This window comes from Natator depressus, chromosome 10 (assembly GCF_965152275.1).
Source record: "Natator depressus isolate rNatDep1 chromosome 10, rNatDep2.hap1, whole genome shotgun sequence".
NCBI classification, from domain to species: Eukaryota; Metazoa; Chordata; order Testudines; family Cheloniidae; genus Natator; species Natator depressus.
In genome coordinates this window covers 65,047,538-65,073,629 of record NC_134243.1, presented here as the reverse complement: position 1 = coordinate 65,073,629, position 26,092 = coordinate 65,047,538, and the positions used below count along the sequence as shown (strand labels likewise).

General features: G+C 40.7%; 1 protein-coding gene across 1 annotated transcript in view; it reads right to left on the bottom strand.

Annotated features, from left to right (window-relative positions):
* The window catches only part of TRPM7 (transient receptor potential cation channel subfamily M member 7), a 129,560-nt gene that overhangs the window by 7,209 nt on the left and 96,259 nt on the right, over positions 1 to 26,092 (bottom strand). The window contains exons 29-39 of the mRNA XM_074966399.1: positions 23,303 to 23,399; positions 22,556 to 22,626; positions 21,552 to 21,589; positions 20,282 to 20,307; positions 19,630 to 19,680; positions 19,470 to 19,535; positions 18,517 to 18,800; positions 17,972 to 18,054; positions 17,434 to 17,639; positions 16,335 to 16,386; positions 16,126 to 16,232 (exon numbers count right to left, since the gene is read on the bottom strand). Coding sequence (XP_074822500.1) covers positions 16,126 to 16,232; positions 16,335 to 16,386; positions 17,434 to 17,639; positions 17,972 to 18,054; positions 18,517 to 18,800; positions 19,470 to 19,535; positions 19,630 to 19,680; positions 20,282 to 20,307; positions 21,552 to 21,589; positions 22,556 to 22,626; positions 23,303 to 23,399 — 1,081 coding nt within the window. The remainder of the gene's footprint in view (positions 1 to 16,125; positions 16,233 to 16,334; positions 16,387 to 17,433; positions 17,640 to 17,971; positions 18,055 to 18,516; positions 18,801 to 19,469; positions 19,536 to 19,629; positions 19,681 to 20,281; positions 20,308 to 21,551; positions 21,590 to 22,555; positions 22,627 to 23,302; positions 23,400 to 26,092) is intronic.

Genomic DNA, 26,092 nt, shown 5'->3' with positions numbered 1-26,092 from the left:
AAGACTATGGCATTTAGAGGGGAAAACGAAAGTTCCCAAAAACAAGGTCAGCAGCCGGGGCGAGTAAAAGCCCATGGCATCAAAGGGAGAGGCAATAATCAGCCCTCGAGAGTATTTAAAATAAAAACATGTCAAAACTCGGCAGACAGCAGCTAAAAAAAACAAACTACTCTGCAGCCGGACCAGAGACAAATCTGGTTACTTGGTAAAATAATCAGAAAGGTGACAAAACAGATAAGGCAGTAATAGCGTTATTACATATACTCAACTTAAAAGAAAAGGAAATTGCAACTTTAAAATTTAAGAATCAGGCTCGAAAGAATAAAAGCTTGTGCTTTAAACCATATAATTGTCAGGAAATTGGAAAAGATCCCAAAACAAAAGAACTACATTCACCATGCCTGGGACACACGCCCAGAGCAGGAGTGGGAGAGCCCACTCCCGGCACTTGTCAGCAAAGGGCACCACTGATTAACTATCTGTAGAAAAACTCAGCAGCACAAGGCAAAGGGGAGGAATCAAAACCCCCTCCATACATTTCTTTGTGTGAAAGGCCGAATTTGGGCACCCCCAGAGACAATAAAGGGAAGTCACAAGAATTAATTGCCCCAGGGAGCTCCAATCAAAATGCTGTTAAGGAGGTTCAGAAATGTTAATGCAGAGGGTGAACCAGTAAGTGGACTCAGAACAAAAACAACTGAAATCTACTGTCCTTTCACCCCCCAGGAAAAACAGGCATTACTATCTGATTTACCCGAACTCAAAACAAAATAACAAGAACACTGAGTTCTGGGACAAGCTGGATGGCCTGGCTAAAATACACAGCCTCCATAGGAAGAATGTTCACATCCTGGTCAAGTGTAAATACCCCAGAGATGTGTGGAACAACTTAGAAAATAGATGGAAGACGGGGCACTGGGCTGAAGATCATAACCCCAACCCTGCTGGAGGGGATCAGGCTAAAGAACCAGCAAAAATCCCAAACCCAGAGGCAGGCACTGTAACTGAACTCAGAAATGCACTATCTGCTGTTCTAGGAGCCCAGACCACTAACTGAGGGGCTCTGCAATCAGTAGTTCAGCAGAAGGGGGAGTCTGCTATGTCTTATGCTAAAAAAAAAAAAAAAAATAGAATGCATTTCGAGCTTATTCAGGTCTGGAGAATATAACATCCCGAAACCATAATGTATTCCTCCAAATCCTAAAGGAAGGGCTGTCTGCAGACCACCAAGCGGTCCTGGCATTAGCATCTCAGTGAGAGATACTCAGCAGTAATGAAATGGGCCACAGAAGTAAAAAACAGAAAAAAGAGGAAGGTAGCAACAACCATTCCCCTCTAAGGAAATTACAGCAGTTCATGCAATCAGAACCACCACCTGCTTCACGTGCAATAAGCCTGGATATCTGGCACATAATTATAACAATAAAAATAAAATCAAAACATGCAGTAATTGTTAAAAAAAAAAAAAAAAAAAAAAAAGCAGCTACATAAAAAAAAAACTGCTTCCGCTCCAGGGACGGGGGGAGAGGGGGGGTGGGAAGGCGAGTGGCCAAACAAACAAAATAAAACTAATACAACTAGTACCCAAAAACAAAAACAAAAAATTAAACAAATCCAGGAGTTACTCAAACTCCTGGCTAGCAAATAGGTATTAGTGGCCTCTGTGGCTAAAACCGAAGGCAACCCCAGAATGTTTTTTAACGCATGAGCGGGGGCCCGACCGTGCAACATGTTAATAAACACTGGAGTCTCGGTATCAATAACCAGCCAAAATCTCCCCCTCACCAGTCGAACCATATAAATTAAAAAGGGAAAAAGGGAAAAATTAAAAGCAACCCTAAGCCAGCCAGTAAAAATAAAATTTAAAGATATAGTCACAGTCAGTCAAATCTGGGTTTGCCCCGAGCAGGGAGACACAATTTGCGGCATAGATCTCCTTAAGGAATTCGGGGGAATAATCAACCCCAGAGCTAGCTGCATTGAATGGGCTGGAGGGTCCAAACAGAAGGAATTATCTCAAAATATAGCCATAATTGCCAGTAGTAAAGCAATAATACCAGAGTCGGGGGGGGGGGGGGGGAGGGAGGGCGGGAAGTCCAGTAAAAACACCATGTTCCCGTCACCCTGAAGTGTAGGCAACAGATAAACAAGATTGTGAGCTAGTAAACATGAAGCCTGTATCTGTATCTGTAAAAGAACCAACTCAAAGCCCATAGGCAGTACCCAATTAAACCAGAAGCCTTAGAGGCAGTTAAAATTATAGTCACTAATTTGGAATCTAAAGGGGTAATTAAAAAAACCACCTCCACAACGAACTCCCCAATTTGGCCCATCCGGAAGCCAGACAGGACCTGCAGGTTAACTATAGACTACACCCACTTTAACCGGGTGACTCCAAAGGCACATCCAATTGTGGCAAGTCCTGCCACTATCCTTAATTTGCTAAAACCAGGACACTCAGTATTCTCAGTCCTGAATATAGCTAATGGATTTTGGCGTATTCCCCTTGCAAAAGAGAGACAGAAAAAATTTGCATTTACAGTGGGAGACCAGCAGTACACTTGGATCCAAGTACCCAGGGGTTCCATAATTCTCCCTCTATCTTCCACAGGGCAATGGCAGAAGTAATAGCACAAATGCCTTTGGAAGGGGATACTGTAATATTGCAGTATGTAAATAACTTGCTGATTGCCAGTTCAAATGAAAAGGACCATTTAAAAACCCTGAACAAACTGTTTATATATCTTCGCAAGGCAAAATTTAAATTAAGCATGAAGAAAGTTCAATTGCAACAGCAGCAGGTTTTATATCTAGGGCATAACATATCACAGGGAGAAAAAGCACTCACAGTAGACAGAAAGCAAGCGATTCAAAAGTTAAAAAAAAAAACACAGACAGTTAAGGAAGTCCGGAAGGTGCTAGGACTCCTCTATTTCTATAGAGCATATATTTCAAAAACTACTCAAAAATAATGGAACCAATTCAAAGCCTCACTAGAGAAGAAAAGCCTGCAAATGAGTTAGTAATATAGGGCACAGAACAAAAGGAGGCATTTATAAAATTAAAACAGGCTTTAGCCTCCACCCCCAGCCTGGGCTTACCCAATATGGGAAAGCCATTCCACCTTTACTGCAGCCATAGCAAAACTCAATACTCAGCTGTATTAACACAACTTCAGGGAAATAAGCAGCGTCCAGTAGCATACTTATCTACCTTAAGACCCCCTGTATCCCAGGGATTACCGGAGTGCGTAGCAGCTCTGAATTGCGCTACGTGGGTGGTAAAAGCTTGTAAATCATACACTGTCACGGAGAAATTAATGCTACGTACACCCCATACACTTATTGATCTCCTTAATACCGGACGGCTAAAATCTGTAACAGATGCATGCAAGAGTCAGTGGGAATCAACACTGTGCTTGCAAAACCCCAACTTCTCTATAGTAAAAAACAAAGAAATAAATGTAGCTAAATGTCTAAACATTGAAAGAAAAAAGGTACACAAATGTCTTATAAATAAAAAAAAAAAGTGTTGGGGAAAGTTAAAAAAGAGCCATTAAAGAATCCAAATATAATTCTATATGTAAATAAATGAAGAAAGTATAAAAATGGAGTGCCACACACCAAATGGGCAGTGATACTCAGTAATGGGACAGTAATAGCGTCAGGTCAAATGGAAGGATCAAAGTCAGCACAAGAAGTGGAGCTAATAGCCCTCACTGAAGCTTTGAGAGTGGGGGAAGGCAAGAAGCTCACTGTATACACAGACAGAAAATATGCATTCGGAGTAGTACATAACTACATAGACGTGTGGTCACGCAAAAATTTTATAACAATTGGCAAGCCAATTAATAATATAAAGGCAGTTCAAAGACTAACAGAAGCTGCCAAACTACCATCAGAACTGGCAGTAGTAAAAAAGCACATAATAAAATCTCAAGCAAAAACAAAAAGGAAATTACTGGTCAGATAAGTGGGCCAAAAAATTGCACAAGCAAGTCCTATTAAAGTTTGTGCAGCTATAGTGCCAAAAAAGGAAGTAAATTTTAAAGAGCTATATGCAACCATAAGCCCCACTCAAAAAAAGTAAATTAAAAAAAACTAGGCTGTAAGTATAAACATCAGGTCTGGTATGGGACAGGGTGGGAGGAGCTGGTAGCCCCGGAGTGCATACGGGCTCTGCTGCTCTATGCCATCCATTCTCCAGCTCATCTAAAGTGAAGACAAATAAGAGCCACCATAAAACACTGGTGGTGGCCATCTATAAAAAAAAATAAAATGCTGTATTATTTTAAATCAGCATTTATCAATATGAACAATATTTCCCACAAGTGTCTCCACAGGTAAACAAGAGAAGGCGGAGGAGGAAGGACTGAAGGGTGACCAGGACAACCGGAGTGACCATGGGGAGGCTCCTGATGTCCCTGTGGTGCATGGGGAAGGACGCAAGTAGTGTGCCAATTATACTGACATGGTACTAAAATAAAAGGCACTGGAGGAGAGTTGTTGGAGAGCAGAACAAATTCTGGCCATCACCATACAGCGAATTGTAACCGATCTCCTTGATGGCCGGGTCCACCCAGCCCTTATGGAAGTGGTGGGACCCTATCTCCCCAGTACCTCTCTGTGGGCATGGGAAAACAGAGAATCAATGAGAGTCCAAAGACCGGTTTGGACAGGTCACAGTATACTCTTTCACCTTCTGGTGCCTCTAGGCATCCCACATTTACAGCAAGCCAGGATGGTGACCTCCCTGCCAGTATGGAGGAGGGGTCATGTTATTAAGATAGAAGGCGTTGCATACTCCGAGGTCGCTGGGAGAGCATTGTATCCTAGTGAATGTTGCACCCACTCTAATAAGGAAATTCTGTGTACATGCCCATATAATATTCTAACGAATCTGTCTAGGTTCAAAGTGGCCATCACTGAGAAACTGGCGCACACGGAGCTGGTCCAAATGAACGGTACCTAGTGGTGTATAACTGCCCAGAACCACTCCATCAAGCTAAATAAAAAGCCCTGCCCCTCGAGGCATCCCTCCGTGTGCATGACGGTTCCCCAAAGGGCAACCCTGACCGTTGAAGGAACGGGGCTCCACCATACTCCGCCAGTAATGGGTAACCTAACATGGGATCTGGACTGAACACTATGGCAGTAAGTATCTAGAGGAGGGTCTACAGGCCCTGCAGGCGAAGATGTAGGAGTTGGTGGCCAATGCCCAGAGGCATGTTGGGGAAGGAGGTACACCCTGATAGGGAAAACCATGGACCAGGCCGATGTGAAGTACTCAAAGGCACGGAACCAGGCAGTAAAGGTTAAAGCAATAATCATGGGCAATGCCATCTCAGGTAATAAGGTCCCCTGGGAATGAATCTGGGTGCTATTTTGTCAAGTTATGTGGGAAGTGTCTATCCTAACATTCCTGATGGTATTGGTGCTTTACCAGCGACCTCAAAATAGACTAGGTACATTAAAATTGGTACATTTGACCTGGCGGGTTAGGGAACCCTAGGGTCAAGAGGAGGGACTGAAGGGTTAAAATCCATTGCTAATGTAATAACCTGGCATATGGATTTGTGTACAGGCCCAAAATCCAGAGTTTGGTAAAGAGGTCAGAGGCCTAGCAAATAGAGATTAGCTAAGAGAAAGCAGAATAACCAAAGACAACCTTGCTTTTGCTAAAATATGCCTGGTCAGCAAAATCCCAGATGTCGGAGGCAATAATTGTGTCTTATTCAAAGTTGCAAATAGAACAAAAAAGCCCTGTTTCTGTTGTGTTAGTTTCTTTTGTAGGGAGATGTTCTTCCCACACATCCAACCTTGAGTTTATGAAAGGTTCAAGCATGTCAGTATAAGATATGGCCTCCTCCCACCTCCCTTTCCCAAGGACCAATGCCTGCCTTAAAACACAAATAAGCAACTTGAAAGACAATTTTTATTGCCATATACTGTCACTGTTTCTTTGCTTTTACCCCTAGATATGTATCTGCTGGACAATCAAAGGAGCTTCTTCATTCCTATGGACCCCAAATCAAAAGTCAACATACATATTTTATACTAATACATTTATTAAAGTACTAATTAAATGCTAAAGGTTAATTTGTCAAATTAAGACCATGGGCGGAGACATTATGTAATCTTTGACCAATGGCTACTGTGCTATCATGTCTTGCAGCTAAACCTATCCGGGAGTGTGGGACTGCCTACCCCGTCACTTTTCCCCGCCCATGGAAAATCCATATATTCCATTGTAATCAATTGAGTGACAGTGTCTCTGAGCCTAATAAGCAAGGTGACACTCCGTCAGCGCTGCATGTAATAAACTCCTGTGCTTGACCTCTACACGGTGTGGATTTATGTACTTCACTCTGCCATTAGCAAATATCTGTGAAACCCACTGGCAAACTGTGTGTTTCATCCTCCCACTGCTCATTCACACAGAAGATGGCAATGTGCTACTGCGATCAGTTATTCAATTAATTCCAGTGGCAGAAGTCTATGCAGTGGATCTAAAGTTTCCAATCCTGCTGATGAACCATGTTGGTGTCAATATGATGCCACATGGAGAGAATGGTTACTTACTCTACAGTAAATGTGTTTCTTTGAGATGCTGCAGTCAATATGGATCTCCCTGTAGGTCCCCAAGCACTTCTTGTGTGAAAGATCGTTTTTTGAATAGAAGTGTGCACGGGGGGCATGTGTGCCCTGTGTCTCCTCATGCTCCTGTACAAGGGCATAAAGGATGGGTCAGCCATGACTCTGCCTCAGTTCTCTCATAATTCAAAGCCTGGGGTAGCACGGGACTACAAAAAGCATAGATGGAGGGCAGGTCATGGGATCCATGCTGATTCTTTGAGTGTGTGTCAGTGTAGGAGACCGACAAGCAGCATCTCTTCAGAATGGTGGGAATGAGAAGTTTCAGCTGCATCAGCTGAATAATAATTGTAGGACTTGTATCTCAAATTTAGCATCAGATCTGGCAGCTAAATCTAATGAATAATGCTTGAAAAAGGTCAGCTGGTTACTCCACAACACCACCTTGCAGATTTCAGAATGTGACACATTTCTGAGGGAGGCAGAAGATTTTGCTTGAGCTCTAGTGGAGTGAGCCTTGCCAACTGTTAACACAGCAAGATATATTGCATTATCCATTTCAGTGTCCTCTGAGAGATGGCTTGACCTTTAGGAATGCCCAGCCATGGCTATAAAATAGATAGGGTAACAGTCTGCTTTATTACATTGATCACACCAAATCATTCAAAGTCTTGGATACATCTAGTGTGCGATTTCTTTTCTCCCAGTCCAGAGCGTGACTTCATGAAGAAGACAGGCAAGCTAATCCACTTGGTTTAGATTAAATTCTGACACTATCTTCCAAATGAACTATAGGTGAGGTCCACCATGTTCCTACTGAATGTAATATAGAGAGGCTCAGCCATAGGTGCCTGAAACTCACTCTGTTGGCTGAAGTAATAGCCACTAGAAAGCCTGTCTTCAGAGTAAATGATGCTGGGAGCAGTCCAACAGAGGTTTGAATGGAGGTTCCATTAGTTTCAGGAGGACCAAATTGAGGTCCCAGGCAGGAGTAGGTTCTCTGACTGGTGGGTGAACATGCAATAGTCCTTTGAGAAATTTTGATATTATGGGGAGCAAAGACTGAACATGACTGTTCCGGCAGATGGCAAGCTGAGACTGTTGTGAGGCAGACCTTAAGAGAGCTGAACAAGGGGACAGCCCGTTTTAAGTGCAATAAGTAGTTGAGAATCTGTGGTATCTAGGCCTGGACCAGATCCAGACCATGTTGGGATACCCTTTTCAAGAACCGCTTGCATTTAGATTAAGTCATTCTTCTGGAAGATGTTTTCCTGCTCTGTACTAAGATTTCCTGGACCTGCAGTGAGCAATCTGTGTCCATGTTAATCAGCCACCCAAATAGCCACATAGGTGCAGCAAATTCATTTCTGGATAGAGTATCTGACTATGGTATTGTGAGATCAGGTCTGGGTAGTCTGAGAGTTGGATTGGAGGCTGGGTGCACATTTGTAGTAGGTCTGTCAACCAGAACTGTCTCAGCCAATACACAGCTACAAGAATGATCATGATTCTGTCGCCTTTGATTTTAGAAATGACCCTGAGGAATCTGTGAAAAGGTACATACAGGGTCTTGAGTCCACTGGAAGAAGGCAGGCACCAGTAACAACCTAGACTCAGAACTGCTCTGGATCAAAAGCTCTTGCACTTGGTATTGACATTGGTAATCAACAGGACTATACCCTCCAATGTAGGAATATTTGCTTTAAGATGGATGTCTGCAATGACCCCTTGTGAGTGGTGACTGTTTGCTCAGGAAATCTGCTAAGGTTGTCGATGACCTTTGGGAGGTGAAGGACCATCAGGGTTATCCCATGTTGGTGGCACAATGTCCATTAGTTTGATGGCTTCTAGGCAGAGGGTAGATGCACGTGCACTTCCTTGTCTGTTCATGTAGTGCATTGTGGAGGTGTTTGTCAGGATCTGCACTGAAGAGTTTTGAAGAACTGGTAGGAAGGCCATGCAGGCTAGACTGATGGCTCTGAGTTCCATGTCCTCTGGGGACAAAGTCTCTTGCATCTGTAGGTGGTCCAGGTGGACTCCCCAGCCTGTTCCTGATGTGTTCGTTATTAAGGTCTTTGTTATGGAGGGGCTAGAGAACAGTACCCTTCCACACACACTTCCAGGTTTCTTTCACCAGCTCAGTATTGTGACATGAGACCACCACTTTCTTGTTTATCTGGTGTCTTGTTGGAGAACAAACTGAATTGGAATGGTTGCAGGTAAAATCTGGCAAGAAGTGTCACATACGTGCACACAAACATATGGCCTGGCAGCTCCAGACACATCCATACCGTCATAGTCAAGCTCAAGTCTATCCCACACACTAGCAACTGCATCAACAGGAACCTGTCTTTGGGAAGAACACTCTTGCTGAACGGGAGTCAATCAGGGCTCTGAACTCTATCATCTGTGATGGGATGAGACACTATTTTTTGTACTTCACTAGGAAGCCTAATTGGGAGAATAGGGAAAGAGTGAATTTTAGGTGTGCTGCAGCCTCCTGCTGGGATCTACTCTGATGAACCAATTGTCCAGGTAATGGTAAAAATGAATGCCTTTAAAAAAAATTTTTTAAAAAGTGTTCAGCTACCAACGCTAGGCATTTTGTGAAGATTCTGTGTGCCATGGAAAGTCCAGATGTCAGTACCTTGTATTGGCAATAGCTGGGTCCTACTATGAATCCTAGGTACTCCCTGTGAGCCAGATGGATGGCTGTGGGGAAATATGAATCCTGCAAGCTGAGAGCCACAAGTCAATCTTGAGCCTGCAGATATGGGATGATGGAGGCAAGCATTACCATCCTGAATCTGAGGAAATATATATATATATTTGTTCAGTCTCCTCAGGTCTAGGATAGGAGAACCATCCCTTTCTTCTTTGGGATAAGGAATCATGGGGAGTGGAAGCATTTTCCCCATGTACTCCCACAGTACAATTTCTACAGCTTCCAGATGAAGAGGTCATTTCTGTTTGTAACAGGCTCTCATGGATAGGGTTCCTAAGAAGGGTTGATGAAGGGGAGCATGTAGGGAGTAGTAAATTAAAGGTAGCCTTGAGTGGTCATGTCTAATGCCCATTTGTTGGCTGTGCTCGCAACCCAGGCTCAGTGGAACATGGCAAGGCGTTCCTGAAAATAGGTGTAGGCTTCTGATAGGCTTAGTTGCCGATATTTTGGCTATCACCTGAGGAATAAAAATGGCATCCACTGCCTTCCAGGGATTGATTTATAAGACTTCCTGTAGAGACAAACAGACAGACCTGTGTAAATTCCTGGGGATCTTAATATAGTTCCTTGAGTCCTTGAGGGAATGGAACACTTCATCTGTTTTCTGGCTGAAGAGCTCCATTCCCTTGAAAGGCAGGTCTTCTATTGTGGCCTGTACTTGACATGGTATGCCTGTTGCCTGGAGCCAAGAGACTTGTCTCATAGCCATGGCCATGGCCTTTGATCTTTTGGCCATATCAGAAGCATCCATGGCTGACTGCAGTGATGTTCTCAAATCATGTGCCCCTCCTTGATGATACCTTCCATTTCATCCCTTCCATCCCGCAGGATTTTTGAAAGGAAGAGTGATGTTGTCCCACATGGGGTAATTGTATTTGGAAAACAGTGCTTGGTAGACCACCACACAAAGCAGCAGTGAGAATGATAAATATGAGTTTCGCCCATACAGATCTAATTTTTAGGGTCCTTATCCTTAGGATTGCCTTAAGTGGACTTCAGTTGCTCTTGTGCTGCAAAGACAACCAAAAAACCCTGGGTTTGGGGGATTCAATCTTTCTGCAGCACCAGATATTTTTTTCTCTGCCTGTTTGAGGAAGGAAGAGTGGCCAGGGTCCGTCTGCCTTAGTCCTTTGGATAGTCCAGCAATGCTTTCATTTTTAGGGGGAACGATTCTGGCCTGTGTTGTCATGCTCAGGACATCAAAGAGCTTATGAGACTTTTCCTGATAAATACAATATTAATGTCCAGGATCTCAGCAATTTGGGACAGGAAGTCCTGGAACATTTTAAAGTGGTCTATTGCTGGAACATGTGCTGGTGTTACTGCCTTGCCCAGTGATAAGGAGGATTCCCTGGAAAGAGACTGGAGTTGTCCCTCTATTGACTCCTGTTCCTGTCGGCCCACATCCAGTTCCAGTGCAAGTGGTCTTGCCAGTGAAGCTGCATGATTTTTTTTCCCTAGACATGTGGGATGATGATCTGCTCCTCCATACATGGGAGAATGGTCTCAAGTAAGGTCTATATGGCCACAGTAGCATGCCATATGTGTATTAACCGAGTTAAGGCTGGCCAGCCCAGTGACACTCCCACACTGATACTCAATGCTGGCAACAAGTAGTATTTTAGTGATAATGAGGAGCAAAGTATCTCCTCAAGGAAGGGCGGATATCCATCCACCTTTTTGGTACTGGGAACATCGCTAAGGGTGATATGGATGCCTCTACAACATATCTGAGTTTCTTGCTCAGCTCAGTCTGTAATGAGTCTATTGTTCTGCCCAAATGCCTAGGGGCTTTGTGTTTTGAGGAGTGATGTCTCAAGTCCGTCCTGCACTCTTGGACCTACGCTTATGTTTGGACTGACTACATAAACTGGTGTCCCCTTTATGGGGGAGGCGGGGAAAACGGTGCTGGCTTTATTGTCTGTGGGTGGGGCAGTCTGCACAGGAGCTGGAATTATCTGCATCAGGTCTATGGTGCCAAGGTAATCAGTGCTGGACTGCTGACATTAAAGGGACTGGTGCTGAGGTTACTGACACCAACTTCTTGGGCACTGGTGACTTTGCGGACGTTAAGGTGGTCAGCATTGACGGTGCTGACTCTGCTCACGTACTCATCACCTTCTTTCCACTGCCTGATTCTGGAGTATGACGAGAGCTTGAGGGATTACTGGTCAATACTCATTTATCTGGTGTTGCTCTAGTCATAACTATCACCTTTGGGTCTTAAGTGATCCACATGGATCGCTAAATATATGTAGTCTGAGCCTAACATACCTGAACGTGTGGGTACTGGCACAGAAGAACTTGCACACAAAGCACTTATCCAGGATATGGCTCCCTCCTAGATAGGAGAAGCATTGGTTGTGCCCATCCTTTATAGGGATCAGTCCATTGCAGGATGGGCAGGATTTGAACTCAGAGTTTGGACTGCCATGCAGTGTGGTGGTTGGCACAAAGCGCCTCACCTCACTATATCAAGGGAGTGGGGGGGAGGATATAGGGGGGCAGGAGGAAGTTTGACAACCCTCTTGCAATCTATTTTCTTATTTTTAGAATGGTCCTTATACGTGAACTGTGAAGAGAAGATATCACCAGGGATCCTAGTTTTCTGTGATTAAAAAAACTGAAATTCTCTGATTCAAAAAAACATATAAAGATCCTTATTTTTCCGTGATTAAAATGAAATGCTGAACTTGAGTTTCCCTAGTCATTATATATAGCTATCAGTTGAACACAACGTTTTATTGATATATTTACAATTTTAAACAAGTTCAAAGCCTGCCAGTGCCAATCATAATAATAAAATAAAATTAATAAAATAACGCAGTCACAGTGAAGCTTCTTTACTGTTGTTGATGTCCATGCTGTTTCAGCCTCGTTTTCATTTCTTTTCATTCAGTTTATGTTTAGTACTTTCCATGTGTTCTACAATTGTCTGCCTTCAAATGTAAGCTACAGCCTTGCTGCATACAGTACAAAACAGCACATTACCATCAACTTGAAATTTGTCCTTGCCAAACTCAGTGACAGTCTTTAGAGGTGATTTTTAAAATTTTCAGCATCTTTTCACAACTTTAATTACTCACTTCTAGAGGCTGAAGTGAAATTTGAGATGCATTAAAACACGAACCCCTATACACCATTGAGTAACCTCTATACACTGAAAACAATTGATTGGAGTATGTTTAGCTATGTACATTTAAAGCACATTCAAAAATCAGCCACAAGAGGAGGAGGTTGCGCACACTGAATAAGTAACACTGGTACTTTCACTAAAATTTAGTTAATAGTTAAGGCTAAGATTTGGCCACAGAGGTCGTGGATGTCACAGAATCCGTGACTTCTGTGACTTCAGCCTGCAGTTGTCAGAAGCTGCAGGGTCCCCCGCCACCCGTGGGGGCAGGGAGCTGCGGGGTACATAAGAATGGCCAGACTGGGTCAGACGAAAGGTCCATCTAGCCCCAGAGGGAATGAACAGAACAGATAATCATCAAGCGATCCATCCCATCGCCCATTCCCAGCTTCTGGCAAACAGAGGCTAGGGACACCATCCTGTCCATCCTGGCTAATAGCCATTGATGGACCTATCCTCCAGGAACTTATCTAGTTCTTTTTTGAACCCTGTTATAGTCTTGGCTTTCACAACACCCTCTGGCAAGGAGTTCCACAGGTTGACTGTGCATTGTGTGAAAAAATACTTCCTTTTGTTTGTTTTAAATCTACTGACTATTAATTTCACCCCTAGTTCTTGTGTTATGAGAAGGAGTAAATAACACTTCCTTATTTACTTTCTCCACACCAGCCATGATTTTATAAACCTCTATCATATCTCCCTTTAGCTGTCTCTTTTCCAAGCTGAAAAGTCCCAGTCTTATTAATCTCGCCTCATATGGCAGCTGTTCCATACCCCTAATAATTTTTGTTGCCCTTTTCTGAACGTTTTCCATTTTCAATATATCTTTTTTAAGATGGGGCGACCACATTGCACGCAGTATTCAAGATGTGGGCATATCGTGGATTTATATAGAGGCAATATATGATATTTTCTGTCTTATTATCTACCCCTTTCTTAATGAGTCCCAACATTCTGTTCACTTTTTTGAGCTGCTGCACATTGAGTGGATGTTTTCAGAGAACTATCCACAATGACTCTAAGATCTCTTTCTTGAGTGGTAACAGCTAATTTAGACCCCATCATTTTATACATATAGTTGGGATTATGTTTTCCAGTGTGTATTACTTTGCATTTATCAACATTGAATTTCATCTGCCATTTTATTGCCCAGTCACCCAGTTTTGAGAGATCCTTTTGTAGCTCTTCGCAGTCTGCTTGGGACTTAACTATCTTGAGCAGTTTTGTATCATCTGCAAATTTTGCCACCTCACTGTTTACCCCTTTTCCCAGATCATTTATGAATGTGTTGAATAGGACTGGTCCCAGTACAGACCCTGGGGGACACAACTATTTACCTCTCTCCATTCTGAAAACTGACCGTTTATTCCTACCCTTTGTTTCCTAGCTTTTAACCAGTTACCAATCCATAAAAGCACCTTCCCTGTTATCTCATGACAGCTTACCTTGCTTAAGAGCCTTTGGTGAGAGAACTTTTCAAAGGCTTTCTGAAACATCTAAGTACACTATATCCACTGGATCCCCCTTGTCCACAGGCTTGTTGACCCCTGCAAAGTATTCTAGTAGATTGGCGAGGCATGATTTCCCTTTACAAAAAATATGTTGACTCTTCCCCAACAAATTATGTTCATCTATATGTCTGACAGTTTTGTTCTTTGCTATAGTTTCAACCAACCAGTTTGCCTGGTACTGAAGTCAGGCTTACTGGCCTGCAATTTCTGGGATCAACTCTGGAGCCCTTTTTAAAAATTGGCATCACATTAGCTATCCTCCAGTCATTTGGTATAGAAGCTAATTTAAATGATAGGTTACAGACTACAGTTAGTAGCTCTACAATTTCACATTTGAGTTCCTTCAGAATACCATCTGGTCCTGGTGACTTATTACTATTTAGTTTATCAATTTGTTCCAAAACCTCCTCTAATGACACCTCAATCTGGGACAGTTCCTCAGACTTGTCACCTAAAAAGGATGGCTCAGGTTTGGGAATCTCCCTCACATCTTCAGCCATGAAGACCGATGCAAAGAATTCACTTAGTTTCTCTGCAATGACCTTATTGTCCTTGAGTGCTCCTTTAGCATTGCAATCGTCCAGTGGCCCCACTGGTTGTTTAGCCGGCTTCCTGCTTCTGATGTAATTAAATTTTTTTTTGCTATTACTTTTTGAGTCTTTGGCTAGCTGTTGTTCAAATTCTTTCTTGGCCTTCCTAATTATATTTTTACAATTCATTTGCCAGAGTTTATGCTCCTTTCTATTTTCCTCACTAGGATTTAACTTCCACTTTTTAAAGGATGCTTTTCTGCCTCTCAATGCTTCTTTTACTTTGTTGTTTAGCCACTTTTTTGGTTCTCTTACTACGTTTTTTAATTTGGGGTATACATTCAAGTTGAGCCTCTATTTTGGTGTTTTTAAAAAGTTTCCATGCAGCTTGCAAGGATTTCACTTTTTCCCCTCGGAGCTCCAAGCCACCACGGGCACCAGGGTACCCCGCAGCTCCTGGCCGCCATGAGCGCTAGGGTACCTCGCAGTTCCCGGCCACTGTGGGAACCCCCAGACCTCCCAGCCGCTGCTGATAGCAGGAGAACCCCATAGCCCTCAGCCACTGAAGGAACCCCCCAGGCCTCCACGGGCATTGGGGGAACCCCTCGAGCTCCTGACCGCCTGGCTGCCACAAGTGGGGTAAGCCTGACCGCTGCAATCCCCCAGAGCCGTGGGCGGCAGGGGTACCATGCAGCTTGCAGCCCCTGCAGGCAGCAGGGGACCCCCAGCTGCTGCAGGCAGCTCCAAGCCCCTTGTGCAGCTGCCCTGCTTCAGGCGGTGTGAGGACCCGCAGATCCCGATTTTGTCAGGGATATTTTTAGTAAAAGTCACAGGTCACGGTTCCCTAAATATTTTCTTTTTGCCTGTTACCTGTCCGTGACTTTTAGTAAAAATATCCGTGACAAAATCTTAGCCTTATTAATAGTTAACATGTTTTTATTTTTAAAAAAAATACAAAAACTAAAAGATTCTCTGTAAAAAGGCAAATTCCATATTTTCTGCATTTTTCTATGGCAAAAGGATTTCTAGGATCTCTGATCATCAACAAATAGCTTGAAAAAGAACTGGTTTAGGGTCTCTGAAGAGAGTAGTGGGTTGGACATTTATTGTGTTCCATCTCATTGCCATGGGTGGCAAGAGGTAACTGAGGGACAGCCAAGACTGCCTCAGCCTTTATGCCCTTGTATGGGAGCTTAAGGAGCCCTGGACACTGCTGTTCAAAAAAATTCACTCTTGTGCTCATGAGGTGCATTCACACCTACATTGTGATCCATGCACTGACACATGCTTGAAGAATTTTTTTTTTTTTTAAACCTAGGAAATAAAACACAAATCTACATTACAAGAAGAAAAGGAGTACTTGTGGCACCTTAGAGACTAACCAATTTATTTGAGCAGATAAATTGGTTAGTCTCTAAGGTGCCACAAGTACTCCTTTTTATTTTTGCGAATACAGACCAACACGGCTGCTACTCTGAAACCTACATTACAAGATTACTATGGTGAAATTATAGAATTAACGTTACTATTTCCATATTCTTTAATTCTTTAAATTGTCAACTTGTGACATAGCTACACACAATTTAATGAATAGTAAGGGTAAAAAAAGAAGAAAAAAAAAAATCTCACATACCAGGAAGTTTAAGTTTCCTGCAGCAAGAATTGCAGTGGTGCTTAGCTCTGAAATTTTTGATTGCATCTTCTCCTAAATTGGCTGGACCAAAAACCATATCATATGACCTTTAAAATAAAGCACACAAGCATGGTATGTATTTGTCCAAGTCAAACATTGAATACAGGTTAATTTTTTTTTTTTTTTATAACAAAACACATTAATCTTACCTTTTTTCTCCAGCTTTTATCACTGAGGGATCTGTCAAATTTTCACCCACACCTTTACACAAAATATAAAAGAGTTAAAATGGATACAGTATACGAATAGATTAACACTGTAAACCAGAATCCCTCAGTAGTAAGGATTTCCAAATTTATCACCAAGAACGTAAATCAAGATAGAAAGTCAAAATTTATGGGACGATATTCACTCCTGTACAGATGGCTCCCACCTAAGCTCTATGCACCACTTAAATTCCATTCAAGCCCTATTTTGAAAGCTTAAGTGGTTCCTGAACAGCATGCAAGGTGAATTTTGTCCAGAGTGAATAAGATTCCTACATCTTAGCTATGAGTGTTTCCATGTCTGATGAACACTTGAGGATAAATTAAGATACTACAGATATGGACTGAAAATGCCAACACATAAATGTTAGTATTTTTTATTGTATACACCCTAAGAACATAAATAAGAATTCAACTTTTTTCCTAAGTGTTTCCTACAGCATTGTAATGGCATGTCAACTAAGCCCACTGCTCATTCAAGTAAAGTAGACCAAAATTATTATGTAATGCTATGAACACTATATGAACACTATTCACAATAATTCATAGAATCATAGAATATCAGAGTTGGAAGGGACCTCAGGAGGTCATCTAGTCCAACCCCCTGCTCAAAGCAGGACCAATCCCCAACTAAATCATTCCAGCCAGGGCTTTGTCAAGCCTGGCCTTAAAAATATCTAAGGAAGGAGATTCCATCACCTCCCTAGGTAATGCATTCCAGTGTTTTACCACCCTCCTAGTGAAAAAGTTTTTCTTAATATCCAGCCTAAACCTCCCCCACTGCAACCTGAGACCATTACTCTTTGCTCTGCTACCACTGAGAACAGTCTAGATCCATCCTCTTTGGAACCCCCTTTCAGGTAGTTGAAAGCAGTTATCAAATCCGCCCTCATTCTTCTCTTCCGCAGACTAAACAATCCCAGTTCCCTCAGCCTCTCCTCATAAGTCATGTGTTCCAGTCCCCTAATTCATTAAGGTGCTACTGTAAAGAAAATTTAAACCTACCTTGCCCCTAATCCCAATTTCAAAATAAGTATATTACCTTGCAGGTCAAGTACCAGCAACTCCCCTCTTGTATATTCATAAGTCCAGTGGCTGAATGCTAGCATGACCTCTTCTAGCATGTTAGTTGGAATTATTTCATCACCGTTGTTATTATTGTATTTTCTAAATTCTCCAGTCATGCACTCCTCAACTGCAAACCACTGTCCAGCTGAGTGGCAATATAATAGGAAAACTTCCAGGAACCTTATAAAGAATATATTTCATAAATATTACCAAAACGAATAAGATAAGGCAATTATGCAGTTGCTGAGTGATAAATATTTTGGTTTGACAAACTTATTTTTAAATCTGGCTAGGTTATAAAATATGAGTTAAGCCTAGTCCTTGTTAAGGACCAACAGGAAATATTCTTCCCCAAGGTGGTGGCTGAAGGTTTGCATGCTGACACTTCTTAAATAGTGTTTTTGCAAGATGTACTGAATCCCAGGACGCACTTTTTTCGAATGGTAATATGCATAAAAGTATACTTCGCTAGTAGAAAGTGTGCAGTGTCATGAATAATTTAACACATTTACCTTGGAGAATATGGAATGGATTTAGGCTTCATTTGATTGAAAGCAAACGTGAGTTTCTGTGCTGCCCTCTGCTGTTGAATTTCCTACAATTGAAAATCCATACTTCAGTACTGCATTAAATAATGTAGGGGAAAATTTGGGGAATAAAATAGCAGCAAGAAGGTTAATGTCAATCCTTTTACTCCCTATCAGAAGTGGCGTACAACTACACAACTGTTTTAATTCCGTCTGTATCAAGAGATTGAACTATTTAACACAAAATAAAAATCTATTGAACAAGAAATGTTTAAATTGGCCTTTGGTTTGTGTTAGGGTGACCAGATAGCAAGTATAAAAAAATTGGGATGGGGGTGGGAGGTAATAGGTGTCTATATAAGAAAAAGCCCCCCAAATTGGGACTGTCCCTATAAAATCGGGACATCTGATCACCCTAGATTGTGTAGAACATTAGAAGCATCAAAACTTTGCTGTATACTAGTTACTGAAAATTTATTTTTAATATTTTTGCCTGTCAATGTCTAATAATTGTCAAGAATAAAACTTACTCTCAAACAGAGGTGTAACACTGTGTCCTCTTTGTAAATGCTTGACCAAGTATTCACAACTTCAGGAAGAAAGGATTTGATGATATAAAGATGTCCTGATTTCAGAATATCATATTCTGACCACGTGCATGCTACTTTAACAGCTCGACGTAATCCACCTCCCATCTCCTCTTTACTTAAAAATTCAATTTTAGCACAGAGTCCTAGCTGTGACCAGGAAGACATGCTGTTGTTCAAGATGCTGGGAGAACTTTCTTCAAGGCGATACACAGTGACTGGCTCACCTGTAACATCACAGTACAATAGTACATTTCTTTTCAGAGTTCATGACAAACAAGGCTGCAAATATTTAAATATGCTTTAGACATGGATAAATCAAGATGTTAAATTTCTAATGCAACTGGGAGCTCGTAACAGATTGGAAGAACCCTCTCTAATCTCTTTCTTAAACCAGCAGGGGACCATGATGTTTTTGCTTCTCTCATTGGAAGTATTAATCACACAGTTTAAATCGAGCAAAGCATGCCTAGTTACCACAATGATGGAAACCTTATGAAATAAGCATAACAAGGCAGAAAAAAGTGTCAGTTTGAAGAGCTTTTCCATACAATTTACATCATGCTCTTCAGAGAAGTTTTATTACTCTGAAGACTACTGGAATTAAGTCATACAGTTTCCTTTAAGCCAACAAGCTGCATTAGTAAAGATGTGATGACATAACTGAAGTCTGCATTTTGGGAGTGTCTTGTGAGATACTGATACTAGACCTCTATTTATTGTCCTGTAATCTATTTTTGAGATGCTGCCAAAATGGTTGATCAAGTTTGGTCTGCCCATTCTGTATGAAAAATAATTGAGCAATTTTTTAAAGTTTGCCAGAGTTCTTAACGAACCAACATTAAATCCTCATTCTGACCTCCCTTCCATCCAGTAACAAAGATTAAGCTTCTTACCTCTTGGAGGCACAGGAGTGAATGGAATGCTTTGTGATAATCTCATCAAGTTATTTCTTTCCACAGCTGTAGAGAAAGGTTATAAAAATCATGAACTCTCAGACCTAATAAAAAGAAATGTGAATTTTTAAACTTAAACTATTAGTTTTATGATACTGACCTGAGTAGTAGTAAGTGGTGTCCATGATTGGCTTGAAAGGAGAAGCAATACCTACAAAAGTCAAGAAAAAGAGACGAGACACTGTATACTGCACGAGCATGTGTCTTACGTCCTCATACAGTACATGCAAAGAGTGCATTACTTCTACTTTTTGCTTCCTATGTTCTCAAAGTGAATACTGAGCTAAAAAAGAAAGTTGCTTTGCAAATCTCAGATATTACATTTAGTTCTTGAATATCTGATAAATTATGAAGCCTGTATGTGCAATATGAATGATTTTTTAAACCTTATGACACTTATGGATTGTCTTAGTCATGTATGTCTACGACTGAGGATAACTATTTAACACTCACTTTTATGCTTTCAAAAATGCAAAAGAGCACACATTCCACAAGCAGAAAAAAAAAGAATTAGTTCTCTCACTAATTGCTGCTTTCAAAATCCATAACTTACATTTTTTTTCTAGCACTCTAAAATAAAAGAGTCACATTCTGTTTGGTTTTCACCTTCATTCATTTCCATATCCTATCATCTTGTAATTCATTTCTGCTACCAAATATTAAATATATTCTCATATTAGAAAATGCAGTACATGTGTTGTGTATGTTGAAAACGTCTGTCCGCTTGTTTGCATTAAGGCAAAAAAGCTTACCATTCAAGGCATCTTCTTCCGACGGCCTGTAAAAGAGAGAAAGAGTGTGACACACAAAAGTATTGGATGTTACTTGTAAAATAGCCACTTTTTTTATTCTTTATGATTTTCATACAGCAGCCTGGAGTCACTTTGTGGAGCTTGCAGTATTGTTTTATTACTTTATTCTACTTTTCAAGGACAGTAGCAAGTTTCTTAATTATTAAAACACACACACCCACCCCTGATTAGGTATTTATATGTTGTCAAAGCATTACTATAAACTCTTCATGTATGACAGCATATCACCTTTTCATTACAAGAGTCAAATCCCACAGAGGTATTGAATTGAAAACTACCTGTTCACAGTTTCTATTTCAATTATCAGATTATTAAACCTATGGCTTTATTAAACAGTTAACTAAATGGGATGAATTACTAATGAATATACTAACTGAGTAGTTTCAGGGGAGGATTCACAATAAAAGGTAGGTTAAGGATCCAGGAAGCTAAAAATATAGTTAAAAACACATATTCACTAACTAGTGCTAGCGTCAAATTAGACCATGTATGCAGTGTAGTTGTAGCCCTTTCAGTATTAGTGAGAGACAGAGATGTGACTCAAAAGCTTGCCTCTCTCACCAATAGAAGTTGGTCCAATAAAAGATGTTACCTCACCATCTGGTCTCTCTAAATTAGGCCATTTTATTTTGGTGCACATTCTACCCTCAGACGTATGTGTGGCTCCATTAACTTAAATGGAACTTGTCATACGTTTCAATGAATAAAATTAGTAATTTATTAGGGAAAAATACCACAGGCCAGATCTTTTATTTAACTAACATGAATAGCAGTCATTCAAATGAAACAAATCATGCTTGTAAACAGTTTAATGAAAACATAATTTACTCGCTTTTTCACTTTATTGTGTTTAATTATTGCTCATTGAGTTGAAAGTAGCTGTTCTCCAGTGGCATATAAAAAAATTAAAAGGGCATTAATGCAAGACTATTGTAAGACTTGATCCACTGCAAAATAGTTGACTATTTGCAATATGGTGTTTCAGTTCTCCCTTTGATTTTTAAAATGCCTACCATTTTCTAGTTTTTAGAGATTAAACTTCAGAGATTTATGCTCTTATATTTATTTTTTAAGTCAACTAGAATATTTCAGAGCCACTGCCATAGTAACTTAAATGTCAAAATTAAAAACCAAAGCCCTAAAGAAAGACAACAGTGCATCAGAAAATATTTGGACAATTCTACCACTACTGATTAGAAAACTTACTTACATTTGATTGCTACTTGAAGGTCTACCTTGTAACCAATCCTTTAAATCAAAAAGAAAAAAAGACAAGTATTTTTCCCCCAATACTAAAAGCAGAATGAGTTTACTTAACCTCTTTGTATAGTCTATGTTAAGACATGAAAATAAAGGTACTACTGGCAGTATTTCTCAGGACTTTATTGATAAAGTAGTTGAAGTGAAAGATTCAAATATAGTGGAAGGATATCATAACATACTGCAAGGATAATATATTAAGATATACAAGAACAAATAACTGATTAACACAATAGAAAAGGTGACTATATCCATCATGGTTATTTAGTGGATTATTTAAACCCTTTTACTTCTAAGTGAGAACATTCTTTATAAAAACAGTGAAGCAGCACAAGTTAATGCTTATCCTCACAGAACTGTACCAATAATCTTCACTAATCCTTATCCTTCCTCCCACTCAAAACAGGACCTCTGCTGTTTCCTCCTGAACCTACTGGAGAACACCCTAAACTGAGCATTACTCTTTCTATGTAGCCCATCTATTTTTTTCCTCTCTGCACATCACCTTGTTTCAGCTTCATACTGATTTCCTTTAGACCTAACAGTCATATGTTCCCAGCATTCCCATGATGATTTTTGACCCGACTGTTGAGTATCAGTAGGGAATCTAGTTCTGCAGGGAGCATGTGTCAAGAGATTGGGGCAATGATGGATATAGTCAGATCTGGATTCCTTTTCTTTTGCTGTCTAGTAAAAGCCCTCTTTGAAATCCTGCACTGTATCTCTTACTGAGCATAGTCTCCTCAGAAGACAGACAGAACCCAGTTTTATAGAGGTACACTTTTTTTATTTTACCTAGGCAAGCAAGTTCACAGTGAATACCACTAATGGATGTCAATTGGTCTACATCTGAAATAGGTATTAAACTGTATCTCAATAAAAATGTTTTATTTTAGTTATAATTTTATAGAAATTTGAGAAATCTGATAAAACTGTCAGCTGGAGTATACAAACCGTGAGCAATGCAGCCTTAGAGTCTACTTGCTGAGTATCTTCAGCTGATGCTCTTCTACTTTTGTTGTGAACTAGAAAAGAAATGAATTTACAATCTGACAAGAGAACCAGACAAGTATGTCTTTACCAAAATCGAGGATGTCTTAAATCTTTCCTAACAAAGTGAGCAACTGAGCCATTTAATCTAGCCCCTAAAAAAAGAATTTAAACACTCACAAAATGTACTATGTGTTACTCAGCATGTCTTTTAAAGGACAAAAACAAAATGTTTTGAAACATATATGTAAAGTAAGTTTAAAAGGAAACACCCTCACCTTAAAATCTAGTCATTTGTAAATAGATGAATTATTAGATTCAAGTAGTAACATCTATATCTCCCTGTAATTTTTGTCATTTTAAGGTTACATTTTCAATTAATTTTTTTTTTTAATAAGAAACTTGATTCTCTCCTCAGTGTAACTATGTGAAAAAGTACATGAACAGGGGAACCTGACTATCTTTGGAAAGAATAGTACAACTGACTAAACAAATGCACAAAGTTAAAAACTTTTAAGAATATACAGAAGATTCTTCCCTACTCTCAGTTAAGAGTACTCTGGTGTTTCAGGTAAGGGCAGGTTAAATATACATTCAGAGACAAGTTTGATTTTTATGTTGATGCACCCTTTGAAATAATGATTAAGTATTATGCATCATTTATAAAATTCAGAGACAAAATTGGACTACCAGAAAAATTAGCACACTTACATTGTTCTGAATGAACTGCCAAAGAGTTTTTGTGATATTCTGTAAATCCATCATTAGAATTAACCTCGCTTAGGCTGCAATCAGCTTGAAGACCAGCCTGTATTATAAACACATACATTGTTATGAGTCATCATTCCTGAAGTACTTTCCCCTTCCTGCAGCTTGGCAATTTGCTTAGTGTTCAGCATATAACTATTCTCTTTCTCTCGTACCATCTTTCAAATTTATAGCATGAATACATTTTAAGGGTACCTTTACAGCTTGCTAAAATCACACATGCTTTCTTGTTAATTCAGTACAAATTTTAAAGATAAACACCTATTTATAGCTATCTTGATTCTAATAATTTTAGAATAAGTAATAAAAACTAGATATATGTTTGAGGAGAAATAAAAAGAGCTACAGTAAACAAAGATAACTGAAAAATGTATTAAACATCTCACACCTTTAGAAACACTAAGTTCTGCTACTCATATCTGTACATATTTGGTAATATTACTAGACTATTCAAATATAATTTAATTATGGTACAATTTATAAGTTAATTAACATCGTATTTTTCAAATTCTAACTCTTAAGATCTGTAAAATTAAACCAAGTTAAATTTTGAAAGGAAATATGAATTTAGGATTTACTACCCCAGATTCTGAATATTTACTACTAAAGAAAAGTAAATTGACACTGATATTGCACTGTTTTAAATGTAGTGTAGCCATATGTAAAAAGTGAATTAGCAGCTCCCATTGTATAATTCAGTGTTACAAATTAAAACTAATTTTCAAAGACATCAATAAGTCATTTAAATATTCTAAGTCATCTTCTCCAGAAAGCTAGAAAAATCTTAACACTACTTCTCTACCTCTAACATGACAATTTAGAGGCTGCATATGTTTAACACATTTGATCACCAAATAACAAGCAAAGACAGGGTTAATGGTTACAGGCTTAAAGAAAGCCAAAATGGAATGAAAAGGAATACACAAACTGACTCTTAGTAGACCAAAGTGGAGACACTTATTTGGGTTGATTACTAGAAAGTTTGGCATTGATCAATCCAATTGTTTAAATACCTTCTCCAGCAAAGACTAAAGGCTTGTGCTTGTGCTTCATCTTAAGGATGTGAGCAGTCCGACAGAAGTCAGTGACACTATTCACATTACATCTTTGCGGCATCATGGCCTATGCAGGGAGTAAGTGCATCCTCAGTTTGTACAGGTGGTAGGTTTTAACGATAATTAAACATTTTCTGAACACATGCAGAGCCACAGCCAGCCCTCGAAACAATACTCAACTTAAAGTTTTGTTTTTCTAGCAAAAGTTAGAGATACAACCTAATCACAGAATATATTCATATATGTTCATGCATTTCAGCTCTAGAGCACCCTACCAGTCACCTGAAATCCAAAGATTACTTTAATAAAATCCACAGATCCATGATTCTAAAGAGCAGAGGCATAGAATTTGGAAGACTGTGAACTGGACTGATTTTCAGGCCTATGACTGTTGCGAAGTTGTAAGCCTTTTTAAAAGCAGTTCTACTTCTAAGGTTGGCTTGACAAAGATTATTTCTTTCATATTCCAAAACAGAAATTTCATGTATGCACTTAGAGGGGGAAGTGAGTGTCATCCATAGCTCCAGTCTCATTGCAGTATCTAGGCTTCAATTACTCACTATCATCATTATATCATTTGGTGTCTTGCAGCCATGGCTTTGCAGTGCTTACATTAGAAGTAGGAACCCATCTCCCCGTCAATCAAGCAAAGTGTAACTCTGTTAAGTGTCCTGAAAATGCTGGTATGCTCAAAAAGGAAGCCATAGTACATGTCCTGATTCTACTGATATTGGAAATGCTCAGAGCTGTCCATATCAAGAGGTTGTTCAGTGGTGTTCGATTCCAGAAAACAGGTATCCCTAGCTAAGTTCCCTCTAAGCTGTGCGGCCGTGCAGCAGCCTATCAAGGGCCATGCAGGTGCTCACCTTTCCCCAAGCCCTGGAGCTGCTGAGGCCATGGAGAGGCACCTCTCCCCTCACCCAGCCCAGGTGCTACTGCGGTGAGAGAGGGCTGGGGGGAGTCCTCTCACCCCACCGTGGCTCCGGGGCAGCCTGCAACCCAAACCCCTCATCCCCGGCCCCAGCTGGAGCCCTCCCCCCCCCCCAACCCTCTGCTCCCGCCCTGAGCCTCCTTCCGCACCCTGAACTCCTCATCCCTGGCCCCAGCCCCAAGCCTGCACCACCAGCTGGAGCCCTCACCTTCCTCCCCCCACCCGCCCCCCAACCATCTGCTCAAACCCTGAGCTCCCTTCCACACTCAATCCCTCAGCCCCACCCCCACCACACATCACCTCCATATTGATGCACATAACAAAATTCATTCCACACATGCATGGGAAAAATTAGAGGGAACACTGGTCCCTAGAGACTTGCAGCTAGAGTGCTCCAGCCTGATGTGCTGAGCTGACTTTGCAGCCTCCAAAAGGTGAAGAGGGAGCATTTGCCTATAGATAGAGCAGAGGGAAACCAGCTTCAAGCAACTACACAGAATCTGTTGTCGCCTCTGTTATTCAATATGCCCCCAACTGCAGGCCCTCCTTCACCAAGGTAGAAGTTCTGCACATCCAATCCCCTGTGGTGCTTAAGTACCTCTAGTACTGCAGAGGACCTGCTAGCTCCCAGCTTTACAAAACTTGCTAAATTGCTGGGCCAGCTAAAATTCTCCAATGCTCCCAACAACAGTAAAGCCTGCAAGAGAAGGGATTCCCTCCTGAAGACAATCTAAGGAACAGGGGTGT